Raw genomic sequence first — 17,482 nt, forward strand, 5'->3', positions numbered from 1 at the left:
CAGGCAACATTAAAAAAAAAAAGAAAAATCCACTATGGATGAGCAGCTGCCGGGTAGTGAATCAAATACATACTACCTACTTAGAGTACTATATGTCCAATATGAGAACTAATGCAAATTTTTAAGGGTTTATGACTTTTGTTGCCCCTCTACATGTAAATTTTGCCCCCCCAAAATATCTAGGCTTAGTAATTGCTTTTAAACAAAAAGTATTATATAAAAACCGTTGAGCTTTTTTCATGTAAAATGATAAAGTAATAAAGTGTAAAAAATTAATAAAATACATGGATCTACTGTTCAGTGATAAACATAAATTAAAAATCCCACAAAGAATTTGCTCAAAAAGAATATCACTAAAGCCTGGCATCATAGTTGTACTAGCAGTTTTCGTCAGGTTGGAAATAAATGTCTTCTTTATTGTAATTGTACTAAGCCTCCATCAAAAAGTTATATGATTTGTATGAATGGCAAGAACACACCCTTCACTTATTAATCTTGATTTTCTGTTTTCAGTACTCAGTATCAGTTCGTTTTGCAAACCTCTTTCCCTCAAGGTAAGAATTCCTTCCTTGTGTTTATTTCCAAAAACTTATGCAATCTCATTCTCAAGGGCCTGAACTATCCCTAAATTGGTAAAAGTAAATGAATGGTGTTTACTAATGTTGGCTTTGGAATCAGAAAGACGTGAAATTTGCCTTTGACTTTGCTCTGAGCCTAAGTTCCCCTTATGTAAAATGGGGTTAATACCACTTATCTCACAGAATTTGATAACCATTAAGTAATATTAGGTACAATAAGCTTTTGGCACAGTAGCTTAATTGCTGGTGATTAGAAGATGAAATAAAAATCAAGAAGTTAGCATATTACTAGGGCAGGAGCACCATTTAATAATGTTCTTCTTACACTTAATAATATTTCATAATATTTATACTTGTTAGATTATTATTTCATCCTAAAGCTCCCCAATGTAATAATAAATTATATTAAAGGAGCCTTCAGCTGTTTAAAACTAGGCTGAGAGTTACATGTTTAAGGCTGGAAATAGAAATGGGTAAAAAAACAGACATATAGTATGTTATTAATAAAACTTCTCTGGAAAGAAATGATATATAACTCCTCAAAAATGCAAGTAGCTTCTTTTTCTTTGACCAGTTAATTTACTTAAGTTAGATGTATTGAGGTGTAATTTACAAACAGTAAAAATCACTCTTTTTAGATGTGCAATTTGAGGATTGTGACAAATGTATACAGTTCTGTAACCACCATCACAATTAAGATTATTTCCACCGCTCAGAAAGTCTGTTCAAGCCTCTTTAGTCAATGCCTTTCTGTTATCCCCTGGCAATCACTGATCTGGTTTCTGTCCCTATAGTTTTGCCTTTTCCAGAATGCCATATAAATGGATTCATGCAATTTATGCACTCATTTATGTCTGGCATCTTTAACTTAGCATAAGACATTTGAGATTCATTGATGTTGTTGTGTGTATCAGTAATTTGTTCCTTTTTATTGCTGACTAGTATTCCATTGAGAATATGTTTGTGAAATCTATGACATTTCCTTTCCAATTTGGATGAGCCTATTTAGCTTGGGAGATATAATGGAGTTACAGCCAATGCCAATCAAATATGTAAAGCATCTTTCTTAAAAGTTAAAGCTGATACGACATTTGTAGAAAAATTCTCAATGGACATCCATACTGTTTAAGTATATTATAACAACATAAATATACTAATGTGAAAATACTGTGCTTATCAGTTGTCGTAGATTAGCTCTAAAACTCAGATTTGAGGAATCCCTTATGATCACAGGGGAAAACCTGTATATCTCACTGAGAGATTTTAAATACGGCACTTTGTAATTCCCAGAGGTATGTCTTGTTAGAAGCTTAGAGGCAAGTGTGGGATAGAACTGTCAAGTAGAAGAGCATTTTGGGCAGATGTACTGATGAAAAGAGAATACGATTTATAAGGAAAAGGCAAGGTGTAAAATGAGATGGGGAAAATGTCATTGCAAGGATAATTCTAGATCCAGAATTATAGGCCAAGATTTTAGAGGGAAAAAAGTGAATTTTGACATGCTTTTCATTTGTTGCTTTAAATGTAGTAATGAGAACTGAAGAGAATACCAAAATTACTGACAAATATTAACAAATATTATCTAAAATCTAACATTGTGTCACTGTCCTACATTAAGTACAATAAAAATGGAAATTATATTTGATTTTCATTTCATTTTCTTATCACTAGCAGTTAAGCCATAATCTTAAACCTGCTCCATATATATCAAAAGTCAAGATTGTCGCCAAGCTTTGTTCTAACATACATAAGTTTTGGGGGAGCTATTTATGCAATGTGCATAAATAATTTATGAATATTTAAAAAGTAGTTACCAAAAATAGGATATTATTAAGCAATTATCTGGATTATTTTGATTTAACAAACAAATCTGCAATGTGTCAGGAAGACATTGAGCTCAGAGTTTTCACAGACATAACATAAATTACATTTTAAGTTCTCAAAATCTTATGTAGTACGTGCTCATTATCACCTCAATTTTATAGGTGAGAAACCAAGGCTCAGAGAGGTTAAATGGTTTATCCAGATCACACAGCTAGAATGGGGCAGAGTCCCCATTTTATGAACCCAAGTCCAGTGTTCCAGTGCCTTTCACCCAACATTAAGCATGGCTGGTGATGCATATGAAGCTTTGTAAATAAGCAAACAATCCCATGTCCATAATGTTAAATGAAATGAAGGCTGTTTTTTTGAACAGCAACAGACATTTTCATTGTAATGTCAAATATTCTATCAATCTTGAAACAGAGCTTATTTTCCTAGAAAAAAAGATAACATGATTTTATTTTGCTAACATCTCTAATTTCATTGATAGACTTTGATTAACTTTACATTTAAGCATCCACACTTATTTTTAAACTTTTTTCTGTGCACAAATAAGAAAGGAACGCTTCTGTTCTCATTGCACAAAATTAATTGCAATAATTTTGGTAGAGATTATTATGAAAGCGAAAGTGAATATATAGAGCTCTATTTCTCTGTCATTTTTAGGGTATATAAATCTCTCGCTTCTCCACACAAAAATAATTTTGTTTCCTAGGCAGCAAATTCTTATGAATTTTTATATATTTTTATGCTTTTATAGAAATATGAGGGGTCTTCAAAAAGTTCATGGAAGGATTTGTATTATGTTTTCACTCTGTTTTTACACAAACTTTTTGAAATATCCTCATAGAAGTACTAAAGGAAATAAATGTAATAATAAAATATATTGTAGCTCTTATAACACTGAGAATGCCTTCCCCAGAGATCTTCTTCCTGCATTCACTCTAAAAATCACATTACATACACACACACCAAAAAGTGAGATGAAGTACTTACATAATGTCAAAATTAAACCAACCTACCGAGTTTATATGCCCAGAATTCCTGCTATTGATTTAAGATTATCTTGTTTCATGTACTTCTCAAAGTTGTCAATATAGATTTAAGTCCTAATGAATAAAGTCATGTGTCTATGATTTTAAGACACATGAGAAAGGGCATTGCCATGAAAAGAATATAAGCTTTGGAATCCAATGGATCAGTCTTAAGATCTGAATTCAGTCTAACAAGTGACTTAACCTCTTTTTTTTTTTTTCAATATAAATAGTAGTTTCTATTTCTCATTTATTGTGAACACGATTCTGTTAGATCAGGAAATGAATCCAGAAGAAAAACAAATCTTAAATTTTCATGAAGTTCATGTTTAAAGGGGCTTTGCATATTGGAGTTAAATTGTATACTAAGTTTAGTTAACTTTTGTTCTCTAGCGGAAAAATAGCAAAACCAGCTATGAAATAAATTAGAAAAGGGTGTTAATTTCTAACTGTTAGAGAAAAGCAGTTATTCATATTAAACTCTATTGAAATGAAAGAAAATTATAACCATCCAGTTAAGAGATAGGGTTTTCTGTAATAAGTTTGTTATCAACACACGAAAAGAACATCTTTGCTTACAGTGACAGTGTCTGAGACCAGTCCCTAAGCCGTGGAAAAAACTGTCTAATTTTGCAATCACATCTTGAATATTTTGCTAATGAGGCAGAGATATTAACTGAAATCCAAGAAATTTCATATTTAATATACCCTAGACCTTACATACTTTAAAATATTTTTAAATCATTTAGAAACCAAAAATATTAAAGTTAAAAAAAAATTTCAAACGAAAAAACATCTTGGTTGAAGGCCTCTTTATATCTATTTCAATGTAAAGTCTGCCCTCTGCTGCCAAATGCTATTATAACAAGCAGTGGACTACATATAGTTGTTTATACAAAGGGCTGAGCTTTCATTAGATGACATAGAAATTGGTTCTTCTATTCCTACTAGGTAGTGTCTCACCTATTTTTGGCCTAGATGGTCAAAATTACTCCACAGATTCTCTCTTCTTTCTTTCCCCTTGCCTCTGTCTGTGATAAGTCCTCTTCCCCAAAAAGTGGTTTTGCATTACAGCAAGAAGCAATGTGAGGGGAAAGGGCTTCCGTGCATATAGAGGGAAAGAAAAAGGGGGGCACCAACTTCTTTCATTCTCTTGAGACTTAGTATTTACAAGGTCTTCAAAGAGTCTAATTTTACTTTTCATGGTAATTTTATGTTCAGTTCTGACCTCATGGTTCATTTTAGTTTTGCCTCTTCAGCTATCCCCAACTTCCCCAAAATTTCATAATTCTCACAGCCTGGGATGTCAAAGACTACCTCAAAAGCTTGAAGCACATGAACACTGTGGGCATACATGCAAAGACAGCATGGGCTTCTTAGGTGTGCTTACTGATAATACACATTTCCTCTCCTTTGGAAATAACAATCTTTTTGTGAGGAAATAGATCATTTTTATTTTCAGCTCTATGTATATGGATCTACACACACACACACACACACACACACAGACACACACACACACTCACATTTTGGTCTGTCAGATTTTGCTCTCCGTGCCAGGGAACATGTGTTCCCACAGAATGGAGAGAAGCCACCTCCACCCACCTTGCATATTCTCTCCTGGATCCAAGCTTCTAGGAAATGAGTTCCCCAAAGAGAAAAATCACTCTCCTAGAGCCACAAGCCCACATGGCTATCCATGGAGCTTCTCTGCTCCCATTTATAGAATTCCTACTGCTGAAATGTTTTAATCAGAATTAAATTTGAATTGTGTGTAATGAAGTTGGCTTGCATGGTATCAACTGTGCTCTTTAGCTTTTGGACTTAGGTTCTAATACAGAAATATAGTTATTAAATTACAGGGCTGTGAGGACAACCACACCCATCGGAATAACCCATTCATTCACATCAGTCAGTAATGGAGGCAGGAAGTTTTAGAGTGCAGTCAGTCACAAGTGATAGGCCAGATGACCACATAGGAAGGAAGTCTTGGAAATAACAAGGTTTAGGGATGGCAAGGGAGAAGATGAATTGGAAACCTCTTTAGCTGGTAAGCATTCTTTTAAGAGACTATAGGAGTTAAGCAGGCGTTAGCAGACATGAAGAAAGTATGGGGAAAGATATGTTTAAGGGTGTCTCAGTAAATGTTCAACAATTGGCTCTTTGTGAGAGAAAAAAAGCCATGATTTAAAAGTGTTTGCCAATTTCCATGGTGTAAAAATTGTCACCACAGCCAATTTCAAGCTACCAGAGCAATGTCACTGAGTGGAGATGCCACTAGCTACATTCTACATTAAGAACTTATCTGAAATGAAACTATATGTGTTGTGCTGATATCTCATAATTATGCAAACAATGAATGGTAAACTTCTAAAAGTATTTTTTTTTCCCTTGGGAAAAGCACTCGTAAAAATTAGTTAGAGAAACCCACAAATGCTCCCCTCTGATCAAACTGTTCCCCTAAACACATTTTGAGATTTCCTCTGTCTGTGCTTTTGCTCATGATGTTTATGCAATATTGCCTGCTGCCTCTGTTTACAAATCAGCATAGGACTTCCAAGGCTAAAATAAAAAAAAAGCCTTAGATTCCTCCTTTGGTAAGCTTTTTCTGATCAGTCTTCCTTCTTTCACAAGTTTTCTCTCCTCATCCTTTGATACACAGCTCTTGTGTCTCTTTTGCTGTGAAGAGATTACTGTTTCTCTTTGGCAGCATGGAACTTGTTTTCTTGAACCAGATTATACACTTTTTGAGGGTCAGCACAATGCCTCAGTATTTGGTTCCCTCAGTAATAAGTGGGTACTTCAAAAAGTTCATGGAAAGATTCGTATTGCTTTTTAATTCTATTTTTCCATGAACTTTTTGAAGTACCATTCTATGACCTGACCAACTCATATTTTTTCTTCTTACTTCTCTGGCTTCCAGTCCTTATTCACATCACAAAATAGTGAAGGTAAGATCTAATAATCAAATTAAAATTAAAATCATCACTTAAGTAAAAATGCCACTAAAAAAACTTTAAGTTTGTAGCCTTAAACAGATGTCACAAAAATAAATGCAGCATGTATAAACTGTACACTACAGAGATTTCTTTCTGTCAAAATACCTATGTCCTTATTCCTGAGATATGAACACTAACCCTCCTTAGAACTATTATGCAATTGTAAGTCATACAACTGACCCAGATACATGGTAGGTTTCGAATAAAATACAAACCTATATAATCATTTAACAAGCACCAATATCAACAGCATCTCTCTCTCTCTCTCTCTCTCTCTCTCCCCCCCCCTTCCTCTCAGCTCAAATTAGAATCTGCCTTTTGGATTGCCTCAGTAGTACTGCTAGTTTGTAATAATTAATGATAGCTAAGTTTAGGAAAATATTGACGTAAAAGAGAGCTATCTTAATTCAAACCAATCCTGAAACAGTATGGGTGATTCTGATATAATATTATTGTACAGTACTGTATCAATTATCCTTTTCACTTACGTCTAAATGCTATGATATTTATTTCTAGAGATTCTAAAAATCTTTAGATTTCTAGAGGTTAGTGCTATAGAACATTATTCTGGTCCTCAAGTGCAAGGATAAATTTTGTGGCACTTATACAGAAATTAGTATAGACCAAATCTAAGATTGGACTTTGATCTATAAAAAGGCAAAACAAAACAACAACAAAAAAAGTGCTATAACAGATTGGGCCAGGGAGAAGGAGGCTGTTTTATAAAGGTCAATTTTTAAACCCCTCCTACAGAACATGATCTATGCAAAATATATCCACAATATATTCCAAAGCATAATGTCACCGGATAAACCTAAGGAGTGGAACATATGGGGGAATATGAAAAAGAAGGTATTAAAGTCTGAAAACAAGCAGGTTGGTAAGCTCATTAGCTGGGGTGGAATTTTAAAATCTTCACGTGAACGAATATATAAATCAAAATATACACATGCATTCACAGTCATGCGCATTGTGTATTCACACATGGCACTCTCTACAGTTTCATTATAATCTTCCATCCTGGATCAGTGAAATTCTTTTCGCTTTATAAATGTAAAAGCGCCCTCTGCTGGCCAGTCTGTGGTGTGTGCGTTTTCCAGTTTCACAACAGGGAGATCTAACATAAGAATAATGAAAGAAGGTTGGGGGATTTTCTGCTCCACTCTTCATAAAAGTAAGTTTATTCCAAAATAAAATAAAGTTTACTCAGTTTTAAAGTTCATTTCATTTATTTTTATTTTGTTATAGAGCATTAATTCCCAACGTATATTATAAATAGGTCAATGTAAAATAACTACTCATTTGTTTTGACAAAGCAATAGTAGCAAACAATTAAAAAGTGATTGTACAACCAATTTTACTGTAAGCTCATAGAATTAAAATAATCCAGGTAATTATTTATTTGCTATAATTAAAATATTTTAATAGAAGAAAATGGGTTTTATGTCCCTCTAATGTTTTCTAGGGAAGTGTGGTTCAGAGAAACACCAAAGTTTTGCAATATCTTCTTGTTATTAGATGACCAGTGACTTCAGAATGCAGAACTATAACGTCCAGTATTGAATCCTGTTAATAGTCTGAGAACTGTGCAAATGTTGTTTAGAAATTGTTGTGTTAATTTGGCAAAGGGTGAATTTAAACCAAAGCAAAACAAAACTTTTTGGTATATATTAATTATTAACCACTTTTTAAAATGGGAAACAATTGATTGTCAAAAATAGGGAAAGGAGGAAGGAAGAAGAAATTCTGGCCCCCAGGTGTGGAAACATGAGGAAACTACTCTCCAGAACTATCCGTTAGAGAATTGTAATATATCACCCCTAGGGTGAAAGAAAGGTATGTCTAAAATTAGTTTCAGGGTAGGCCACTGACACTAATGGTAGTGTGCCTTATCCATAAAGTGTATTAAGGAATAAAAGGTGCTAAAAAACAATATGTAAAGAACCTTTGCATTAAAGCTATAAATAATTAACATTTGTATGCACCGAGACTACTACACACTGGAAAAATATTTTAGAAACTGGTTCAGAAATAATAATTAGAAAAGTCCTAATTTAAAATTAGAAATAATTTGAGTCACATTTACCCCTTCTACACATAATACATTCATATTTACAGAATGTGTACAGCTTAAATAACAAGTTTCTTTCATTGCTACTTTGGCAACTATTTGAAATCTTAATCCAATGTAACGGAATTCAAAATAAAGATCATACATTATCAATATCAAGAAGACACACAAGACAAAATTATGTTAATGCATATTAGAAATTTGGAATACTTTAACATTTATTTTGATTGTTAATTCTGTCAGAGAATGTCTATATAGGCAAAATCCTTCTATAAAAAAAAGTTGCAACAAAAACTTCAATCAGAAGAGCTTCAATAACTTCTCTAGGCTAATGGTACTTTACAAATTATTTACATCAATAATTCTTAGCTCTAAGAACAAGAAGAAAATGAACAGACATCTATTAGCAGCAGTGTCTAAAGCAAATCCCTAAAGCATTCTTATAAATAAGTTACTCTTTGTTACTGCTCTGGGAAGGGCCAGAATGCATTGGACTAACCTGCTCACAAATCCACATGAGAAGTCCAAACATCATAAGGATCCTACAGACTAGAAGACTGTTAAGTGTTTGTGAACTGGATGGGTCCTCAGAATACTGTATAGCTTATTATCCTCTTACATGTTCTCAGTATGTACTTCAATACTCCGTATTTTCTTTCACAGCACTGAAACTGTGAGTGGAGCTGTATAGTCACTACCATTTGGCTGATACCTCATCAGTGGTCAGCCCCATGCAGGCTGAAGCCATTTCTGTTAGTTCCTCACCATATTCACAGGACTGAGCAAGGTGCCTGCCACAAGACAGAAGTCTGATAAATATTTGTTAAATGAAAGAAGTGAAAGGAAGGGAGGAAGGGAGGAAGGAGAAAGAGAAAGGGAGGGAAAGCTGAAGAAATGGAGGCAGGAAAGGAGGGAACCCAAGAGGAAAAAAAACAAAAACAAAAATTTTTCTGTCCCCTAAGGCCATTACTACAATCCAGATTTTTTTTCACAAGATTCATCTTTAAGTTTTATATTAAAGAACAAAAAAAGGAAAAAAATTAAAAACTTTTGCCTTTCATTTTGTTCTCTTTGAAACTCGGAGTAGATAAACTATAAGCTGTTGAGATACATCAGTCTGGTAACTTTTGATGAAAAAACCCTCATGTGAAATGAAGGATCATTTCCCTGCCTCAGTTCTGTCTTCAATTCTCTCTAGTGTGGATTTAGAAAATATCCAGTAACCCAGAGACATGTCAGGTAGCCTACCAAGAAAGATTATTAAAACATGAAAACCTCATATTTGGATAGTAGATTCTGGCATTCCTATAGAATCATGATTTCTGAAGGAAAAAACAGCTGCTCAAATGAAAAAAAAAAAAAATTCCTCTAGAATTCCGGCTTAAAACCTTTGGTATGTTATACATTAAAAGCTCACTATTTAAAGTGTGATACCAGACCAGTAGTAGCAGTGTCACCTAAGAATTTATGAAAAAGGTGGAATTTCAGACCCCACTTAGGATCTATTGAATCAGAATCTGCATTTCAATAAAACTCCCTTTCTAGATGGTTCTTTTGAACGTTAAAGCTTCAGAAGCATTACACTAAAAAACCCCCAAACACCTTAAGCAGGATAGAAAGCAAGCAAACTGTAAAAAATATTGGTACTATTTATGGCAAAGGATTGATATCCTATATATTCAGATAGTCCACGTAAACCAGCAAGATGAATATAATACCCTCATGTAAAAATGAATAGGTAATTAACAACACAGAGAATAAACTTGCAAAACTGTTTTTCAGTAGAAATCAGAAAATTCAAAATCAAATAACAAAATACCATTTTTAAAAGCAGTCAAATTGACAAAGATTGAAAATATTACTCACTCTTGTAGAAGAGAATTCAGGGAAATAGAGTTACTGTTAGAGAAACTGTAAATTAGTACAAGTTACCACAGTGAAACTTGACATTAAGTATCAAATGTGTTAAATTTGTATAAATCGTTTGACCCAGAAATTCCAATTATGTAATATGTTTTTAAGAATTTAGCTGTGATATAAGCACAAAGAGAACTATGCAGGTATTTTTCATGATGTAGTAATTTGGAAACATTCTAAATGTTCAATGACTGGTGAATTAATAATACTGCATCCAAATGGTAGAATTATTATTCAATCATTAAAAACCATGCAGTAGAGAAATATCTAATAAACACAGGAGAAATGCCATTATATTCACACACATGTAAAAAGACTAGAGGGACAGATACCTAAATGTTAAGTGTAATATCTATACTGTGGGAATATGGGTGACTTCGTTGTGTGTTTCTATGTATTCCAAACTTCCTGCAGTGCAGGTATATTACTTTTCTGAGTAAGAGATAGTAAACTTTGCAGTGGTATGGTGGGGTCAGTTTATACTGGCTCACAAAAGCCAATTGTTGAATTTTCAGGTATTTTGTGAGCCAGTTGTTAAGCACAGCCATTTAAAAAAAATTAAATTATATAAACTTACAATTAAATAAACTATAGTAAAACAAAGGTAACAAATACTTAAGATTCATCACTTCCTAATCATTTTACTAGATTTTGCTATCATCTTTGATCTTGAGGCTATTTATGTCATTTCATCTGTATGGTGGAAATGTTATACAATGGCAAACTACTGCACATCTCTTCCCAACTTTGTATCCTGTGACCTTATGCTAGAGGCTTGAAATAAGCTTTAGAGAGAATATTAACACTATGAAGATTGGCAAATGCTATAAATCAGGGCTTTCTTCTTTTCTCCAGAGAGCTACCTGTTACATTTACCTACACACTACAGACAGACATTAAGCAAGTATTTCTTGTGAAAACAGACATGGCCCTTTGGGGGTGAAGGGGAGAGAAGAACTCTCTTACCATGAGCAAATTAGGGAAGGGAAAATAATTAAATCAGTTAGATTTTTTTTCCACGGTGGTTTCAGTATGAAAAAGATGGACATGGTGGTATTTAGTCTTCAAACCAATTAGTGACCATATTCATGCCAGACCTTGGTTTAGCATCTGTTCATCTTGCTGTAATTTTTACAGCCTTGGTTTGGTCTCTCTAAACCAACTGAACCTCTCTGAGACATCCCAGGTTGTAAAACAGGGGAAAAGGTAATGGTCCTATTTCATTTTCAGGGTTTTGAATGAATCAAACTGATTAATGTATTTGACAGTACTTTGAAAACCATGAAATCCAGGGCTTGCTTATGATATTTATCACGTTAGAATAACCATGGATTTCTTATAAAGCAAAATTGGAAGTAAATGTGTTCGTATTTATAACAAATTAATACTGTATTAGTTTAAAAAAACATTTTAGCCAGAAAAATTAATTTAATCTCCTCCAAAAATATTATTTTAATAAAAATGCTCACAAACCCCAATGACCAAATTTTCTCCCTCTGTTTAATAGATCCTGATGTCATCAGCACACCAACTGATTTTTCTGGAAGTAGTAATTAGTGAATGTGAAGTATGTACGTGTTTCAAGTACCTGGAACTATAGAAGAATCTGCAAGAGATGATTCTAATGAATTGTTCTCGATGCCCTCATTCTCTGTCCCTGGACATGGCTGATCTGTTGCCAGAAGATGTGGCTCTTCAGTTTCAGCACCATCTTCCTGTGATAAGTTCTCGTTCCCTGTGAATGAAAGTATTAAAATGTCAAGAATAGTGTAATACAAGTTTTTGTACAGTGCACATAACTGTTACTGCTAGTTTGAAAATGAAATGGAGGCTCCTAATAGAGGCTACTGAATATGCCTAAATATTTTGTAATTCTGAACAGAATGTAAATAGTACTGCAGTGTAAGTTTCTACACAATATAAATAGCTGTTGTTGTAATTTTGAAAACAAAATGGGGGTCCCTAATGAAGATTTGCTTTAATATATTTCAGTACTTTGACATTTTGAGAGACTTAGAATGTATTTTATGTTATGGCACAGTACTTTCATTTTTAATATGGACACAGTGAGTAATTCTTTGTAATGATTACCTTTTATCTAAAAAAAACAATATAATAAGTATTATGCTAAGCACAAGAATAATGAGATGGCTTCCTGTTGGACCATCACCTATAGTAAGTCAGTCACTTATTCAGTGATACAAAGTTAGATTTAAGCCTGAATTAATGAAAATGCAAATCTGGTAGTTTTCTTTAGCTTGTGCTCTTGCCATTTTGTTCCTTCACTGTGTGTTCTGCACGAGATGTACATCTGCTTTAATGTCAGCCTAAATTCATGTACTCTAAATTTCTGGGGATTTTTTTTTTTTAATTCAATGAAATATTCTGTCTCTTTCCTCTCTCCTTTCCTCCTTTCTTCCCTTCCAGATTTTCCTTGTCCAACTAACAAGTATTGAGTATTTTATTAAGGCCTACATGGATTACAAAGAAACACAAGAGTGTTTGTCCTTTTGAAGCTACAATCTGTCAGAGAAGACTGATGCCATAAAGAAAATTTTCTGAAGTATCATTTCAGATTAGCCCACCCTAAAAAATATGGGAAAAATGTGTTGAACTTTGCATGGAGAATTTCCTGAAGAAAACTGTAACTTTGGACAAGAAGCCAACTTGACAACATTTGTGGTTAGATATTAAGTATGTTTGGAATTTATAATTATAATAAGTAACTTATTTTATGCTTACTATATAAGCACTTTACATATATTAAATCATTTAATCCTCAAAATAAGTATTGTTATTATCCCCATTTTACTGAAGAGTAAACTGAGGCACAGAGAAAGCAAGTACCTGGCCAAAGTCTTATATCCAGGGTAGGAGCCAGGATTTAGTAAGCATCAGGATCCAGAGCCTTGGCTCCTAAATTATTCTGCTTGTGCTGCCATTACCAAATACCGTAGACTGGGTGGCTTAAACAACAGAAATTTCTTTTCTCATAGTTCTGGATGCTGGAAGTCCAAGATCAAGGTGTCAGCAGGGTCAGTGTCTGGTGAGGGCTCTCTCCTTAAGCTGCAAATGTCCAGCTTCTCACTGTGTCCGCACATGACATCTCTCTCTCTCTCTCTCTCTCTCTCTCTCTCTCTTCCTCTTCTTATAAGGCCACAATCCTATCAGATTGAGGCCCCACCCTTATGACCTCATTTAATCTTAATCACCTCTTAAGACCCTATCTCCAGATATAGTCACATGGAGGGTTAGGACTTTCAACCTGTGAATTTTGAGGGGACACAATTCAGTCCACAGCAGCTTCTAACCATAAGAGCAGTTACAGCTAACCTTGTGCTGGTCATCCAGGCACATTAGAAAAATGCTCAGATTGCTATAAGTAAGATGTGCAGTTCAGCAATCAATATTTAAATCCCTGACTCTCCTTATGGAGTTTTCTGAGAAAATTATAAGTAAGCCCCACTTATTTGTAATGAGTTGGTCATGGGCAAGCCTGAATGCAGGTAGGGCGATGGGAGAGTATAAGACTACTGAGCCCTAGACAGGGATTGACCTTTTCCATCCAACCTTTAAAGGAAGCCTAGAGACCCATTTCTACTCTGCCCACTGCCCTCATAAGAGACCACATATCTGAGTCAACATCCACCACCATCGACTTTGGTCGAAAGGGGGAGAAGCCCCAACTGTGAAAGGACCCTGCCATGTGAACAGAGAGAGAGAAAAGGGTGATGGTTAATAGGTGCCACTTAGTTTTTCTTTCTTTCTTTCTTTTTTTTTTTTTTTTTTCCTCTCCCAGAGGCCTTTCCTCCTTTTATAAAGTGCTTAGCCTTGGCCAGTCAGTATATGTGGTTGAGCTGGGAGAATTTGGATAAACTAATCCCAAAGCCATTCTTAACCAGACACACAAAGATCTAATCATAACACAAAGTTATGGCATATAATAAGGAAAGTAAAAAGGAAGGCACGTGAATACTAGACTTATATGATGAGATGTGTTATAATACAGGTTGCACATGGAATTTACTAACTACACTCTACCTAGATTGCTAATGTTCAAAAAATTATACTTTAGAAAATTACATTAAACTTCTAACAAGGCACTAGAAAGGTAGCACTTAAAAATAACTTAGCAAGAAATATTGCCAGGCATGCTGTCTGTGTAAGGATGATCTAGAAGACACTTTGCAGCAGATCTTCTAGACTCTTTCCGAAAGAATTATGCCACTGTATACAACCATAAAATGGGTAGGCACACTCTAATTTGAAGGATGAGTATATCAAGGACTTTTGTGATCTGAAAGGCTGCCCTTTCTAATATTCCTTAATACTCTGAGACCAAAATTTCTGGGCAAACAGAAAATCTAGACCTTAGCCATTTCCCTTTGAAATTCAAATCCTAGAATGTTTGTCCTAGAATGGATGGTAATGGTCCCACGAGGTCTTGAAAGGGAACTCCTCATGAGAGGAGGTGGTCTGGACTGGGCCCGGGCTCATCTTTGAGGTGTGTAGGAGAGATCGTGTTTGTAGCTTTGGCTAGAAGTCCCTTAAGATTTAGCAAACTGGCATTAGAGTTATGTTGTGAAAATAAGGCCCAGGCAATAACATGTAAGTGCAAAATAAAATGTAATCTTTCTTTTTCTTTTTTCTTTCTTTTTTTTTTTTTTTTTTTGGTAGCTGGCTGGTACGGGGATCCAAACCTGTGACCTCGGTGTTATAAGGCTGTGTTCTAACCAAGTGAACTAACAGGCAAGCCCCCAAAATGTAATCTTGATGTTGCAAGTAAGTAGCAATACTGAGGCTCTTCCAGAGAACTAAAGCAAAATAAAGATGCTTCTGATTGAGAAGAGCTTTTTATATTTACATTTTGTGGCATAAACAGATGCAATGATAGTTAGAAACCATGGAACTTGCTGGTGGACAGATTATGGAATTAATGCTTCACTTCTGAAAGCTAAATTGACTACCCTTGTTTGAGTAAGTCCCCCAAATTCTTGAATAATTTCAGAGAGAAGGGAAGGCTGCAAGGCTTCTTGAGCTTTTTACTTTATGGCAATTTCTAACATATACTATATGGCTTTTGTTTTGGGTAAAGAAAAAGGACCTTGCCTGGCTGTTTTAATTACACGACAGTCCTCATGGTTCATTTGCACATACGTTCATTAATGCCATTTTATAACTCTTTAGAACTTCTTTACACCTCATAGTAAACATATTTGACTCTGTGTCTCTATCTCTGTGCTTTTTTCTTACTCTGTCTCCTTTGTCTCTCTCTGTCTTTCCTTTCTGTGCTAAGTATCCACAGAAGCAATGATAGTAGGAACACTGGAACTTGCTGGTAGACAGACCATGAAATTACTGCCTGACTTTAAAAAGTTGTATTGACCACTGTGGTCAATAAGCTTCCCAAAATATATATTTATATATTTCTGTATATCTAACTACTGGACATAAATAAACCTATTTCATAAATGATATAAAAATATAACATGTTGCTTCTCTAATAATTTAGTAATTTCAGTTCATTACTTGGATTTATTTTCTTTTCTATCACCTATGACTATCTGGTTTTATTTTGTTTACTATGTTTTTCACTCCATTAGAAAGTACAGTGTATAAGAAGAGGGACTTTGTGTGCCTCATTTAACTCCATATTCTTAGCACCTAGAACAATGCCTGTCATATCTGGCACTCATTACATGTTCATTGAATGACTGATTGATTGACTGAATGGATAAAAGAAGTGAAGTAAGCTTGCAATGATTATACTGATTATAATTAATTTATTAACAATTAACTTTTAATTTATCTTACATATGAAATTTCTTGAAAACATAAATACATACTATGAAAAGAAAAATAAGGTGGTAGTTTAATTTAGATTTACAAATAATATACGTGAAAGGGCTATAAAATGTTATTTTTACTACTATTATTGAATAATTTTTAAAATTCACATTAAATAATTTTGAGATATGTTGGCAATTACAGGCCTTTTATCAAATGCTTAATAGATTCCTTAAAAATTTATGACAGTGTTCAAAAAATATATATCAGAATTGTAATAACCACTAAAATATTTTCTTCCAGTTTATTTAAGTCTATTAAAATTTAGAAAGATCTTGATACAAGTTTCAGGCAACCATCTTGTTTCCAAAATAAGACAGATAGTGGAAAAAGTGTGTGGACTAGACGTCAATTGCCAATATTATAGCCCAGTTTGTTGAGTTTCGTAGTCTTTGATAAGTTAATCTCTTCCCAAACATCAGTTTCCTCATTTGCAAAGGGTATAAAATAATCAAATCCCTTCCACTTTTAAAATTTTTATTCTAAAAATCTTGGTGTTTGGCATTGTGTTTACATGCGTCACCAAACTCCCAACCTCCAGGCAATATGTGCAAAATATTTCTTAGTAAAATTAGAAATACCTGCATTGTTTTCTGAGTAATCAACGCCTGTTAACTCTTGGACAAGTTTATTGTTTCCTGTTTGGTGAAGAACATTTAGAAATGTAGAAAACCAGTTTTCTTTCTGCACGATCCTTTTTAGTAGCTCTCTTACACCCGATTCATTTCCATTATTTTCTGCAGCACAAATCTGTTTTAAGAGAAAAGTGGAATTAAAGAAAATCAGACATCTTCTGAATAAATTTAAACAGGAACTGTCCTTTAGTAAAATTGAGCAATTAAGCATAACTACTAATAAAGGCTAATATTCTGTTTGAATATAAGAAAACGGAATTGCTACTTCTCACCATTCTGGATTCTACGGAAAAAAAATTTCTGGGCCAAGTGACCTTTTAAATATGTACCATTTTTTTTTAAAGCCATTGAGATATTCAACTTGGTCTTAGGAAATAAATGTTATACCACAGCCATTCTGAATCAGCGGTGCAAGATAAAGTGTCTTTAGTCTGTATATTGTTATGTCTATTTCACCAATTTCTTTTTGTATAACTAGGGCTTGCTTTTTCCTTTCAACTCATTTATGGAGTCTATAAATGGGAAATCAAACATTTCTTATCTGATTCCTCTTTCTTCACTATTACCAATATGAAGT

At 34.1% G+C, this 17,482-nt stretch overlaps 1 protein-coding gene across 1 annotated transcript in view; it reads right to left on the minus strand.

Moving 5' to 3' along the window:
* IFIH1 (interferon induced with helicase C domain 1) overlaps positions 1-17,482 on the minus strand; it is a 52,553-nt gene that overhangs the window by 25,553 nt on the left and 9,518 nt on the right. Inside the window, exons 2-3 of the mRNA XM_063108824.1 lie at positions 16,852-17,020; positions 12,012-12,158 (exon numbers count right to left, since the gene is read on the minus strand). Of these exons, the coding sequence (XP_062964894.1) occupies positions 12,012-12,158; positions 16,852-17,020 (316 nt within the window). The remainder of the gene's footprint in view (positions 1-12,011; positions 12,159-16,851; positions 17,021-17,482) is intronic.

Source organism: Cynocephalus volans, chromosome 1 (assembly GCF_027409185.1).
Source record: "Cynocephalus volans isolate mCynVol1 chromosome 1, mCynVol1.pri, whole genome shotgun sequence".
Lineage (NCBI taxonomy): Eukaryota > Metazoa > Chordata > Mammalia > Dermoptera > Cynocephalidae > Cynocephalus > Cynocephalus volans.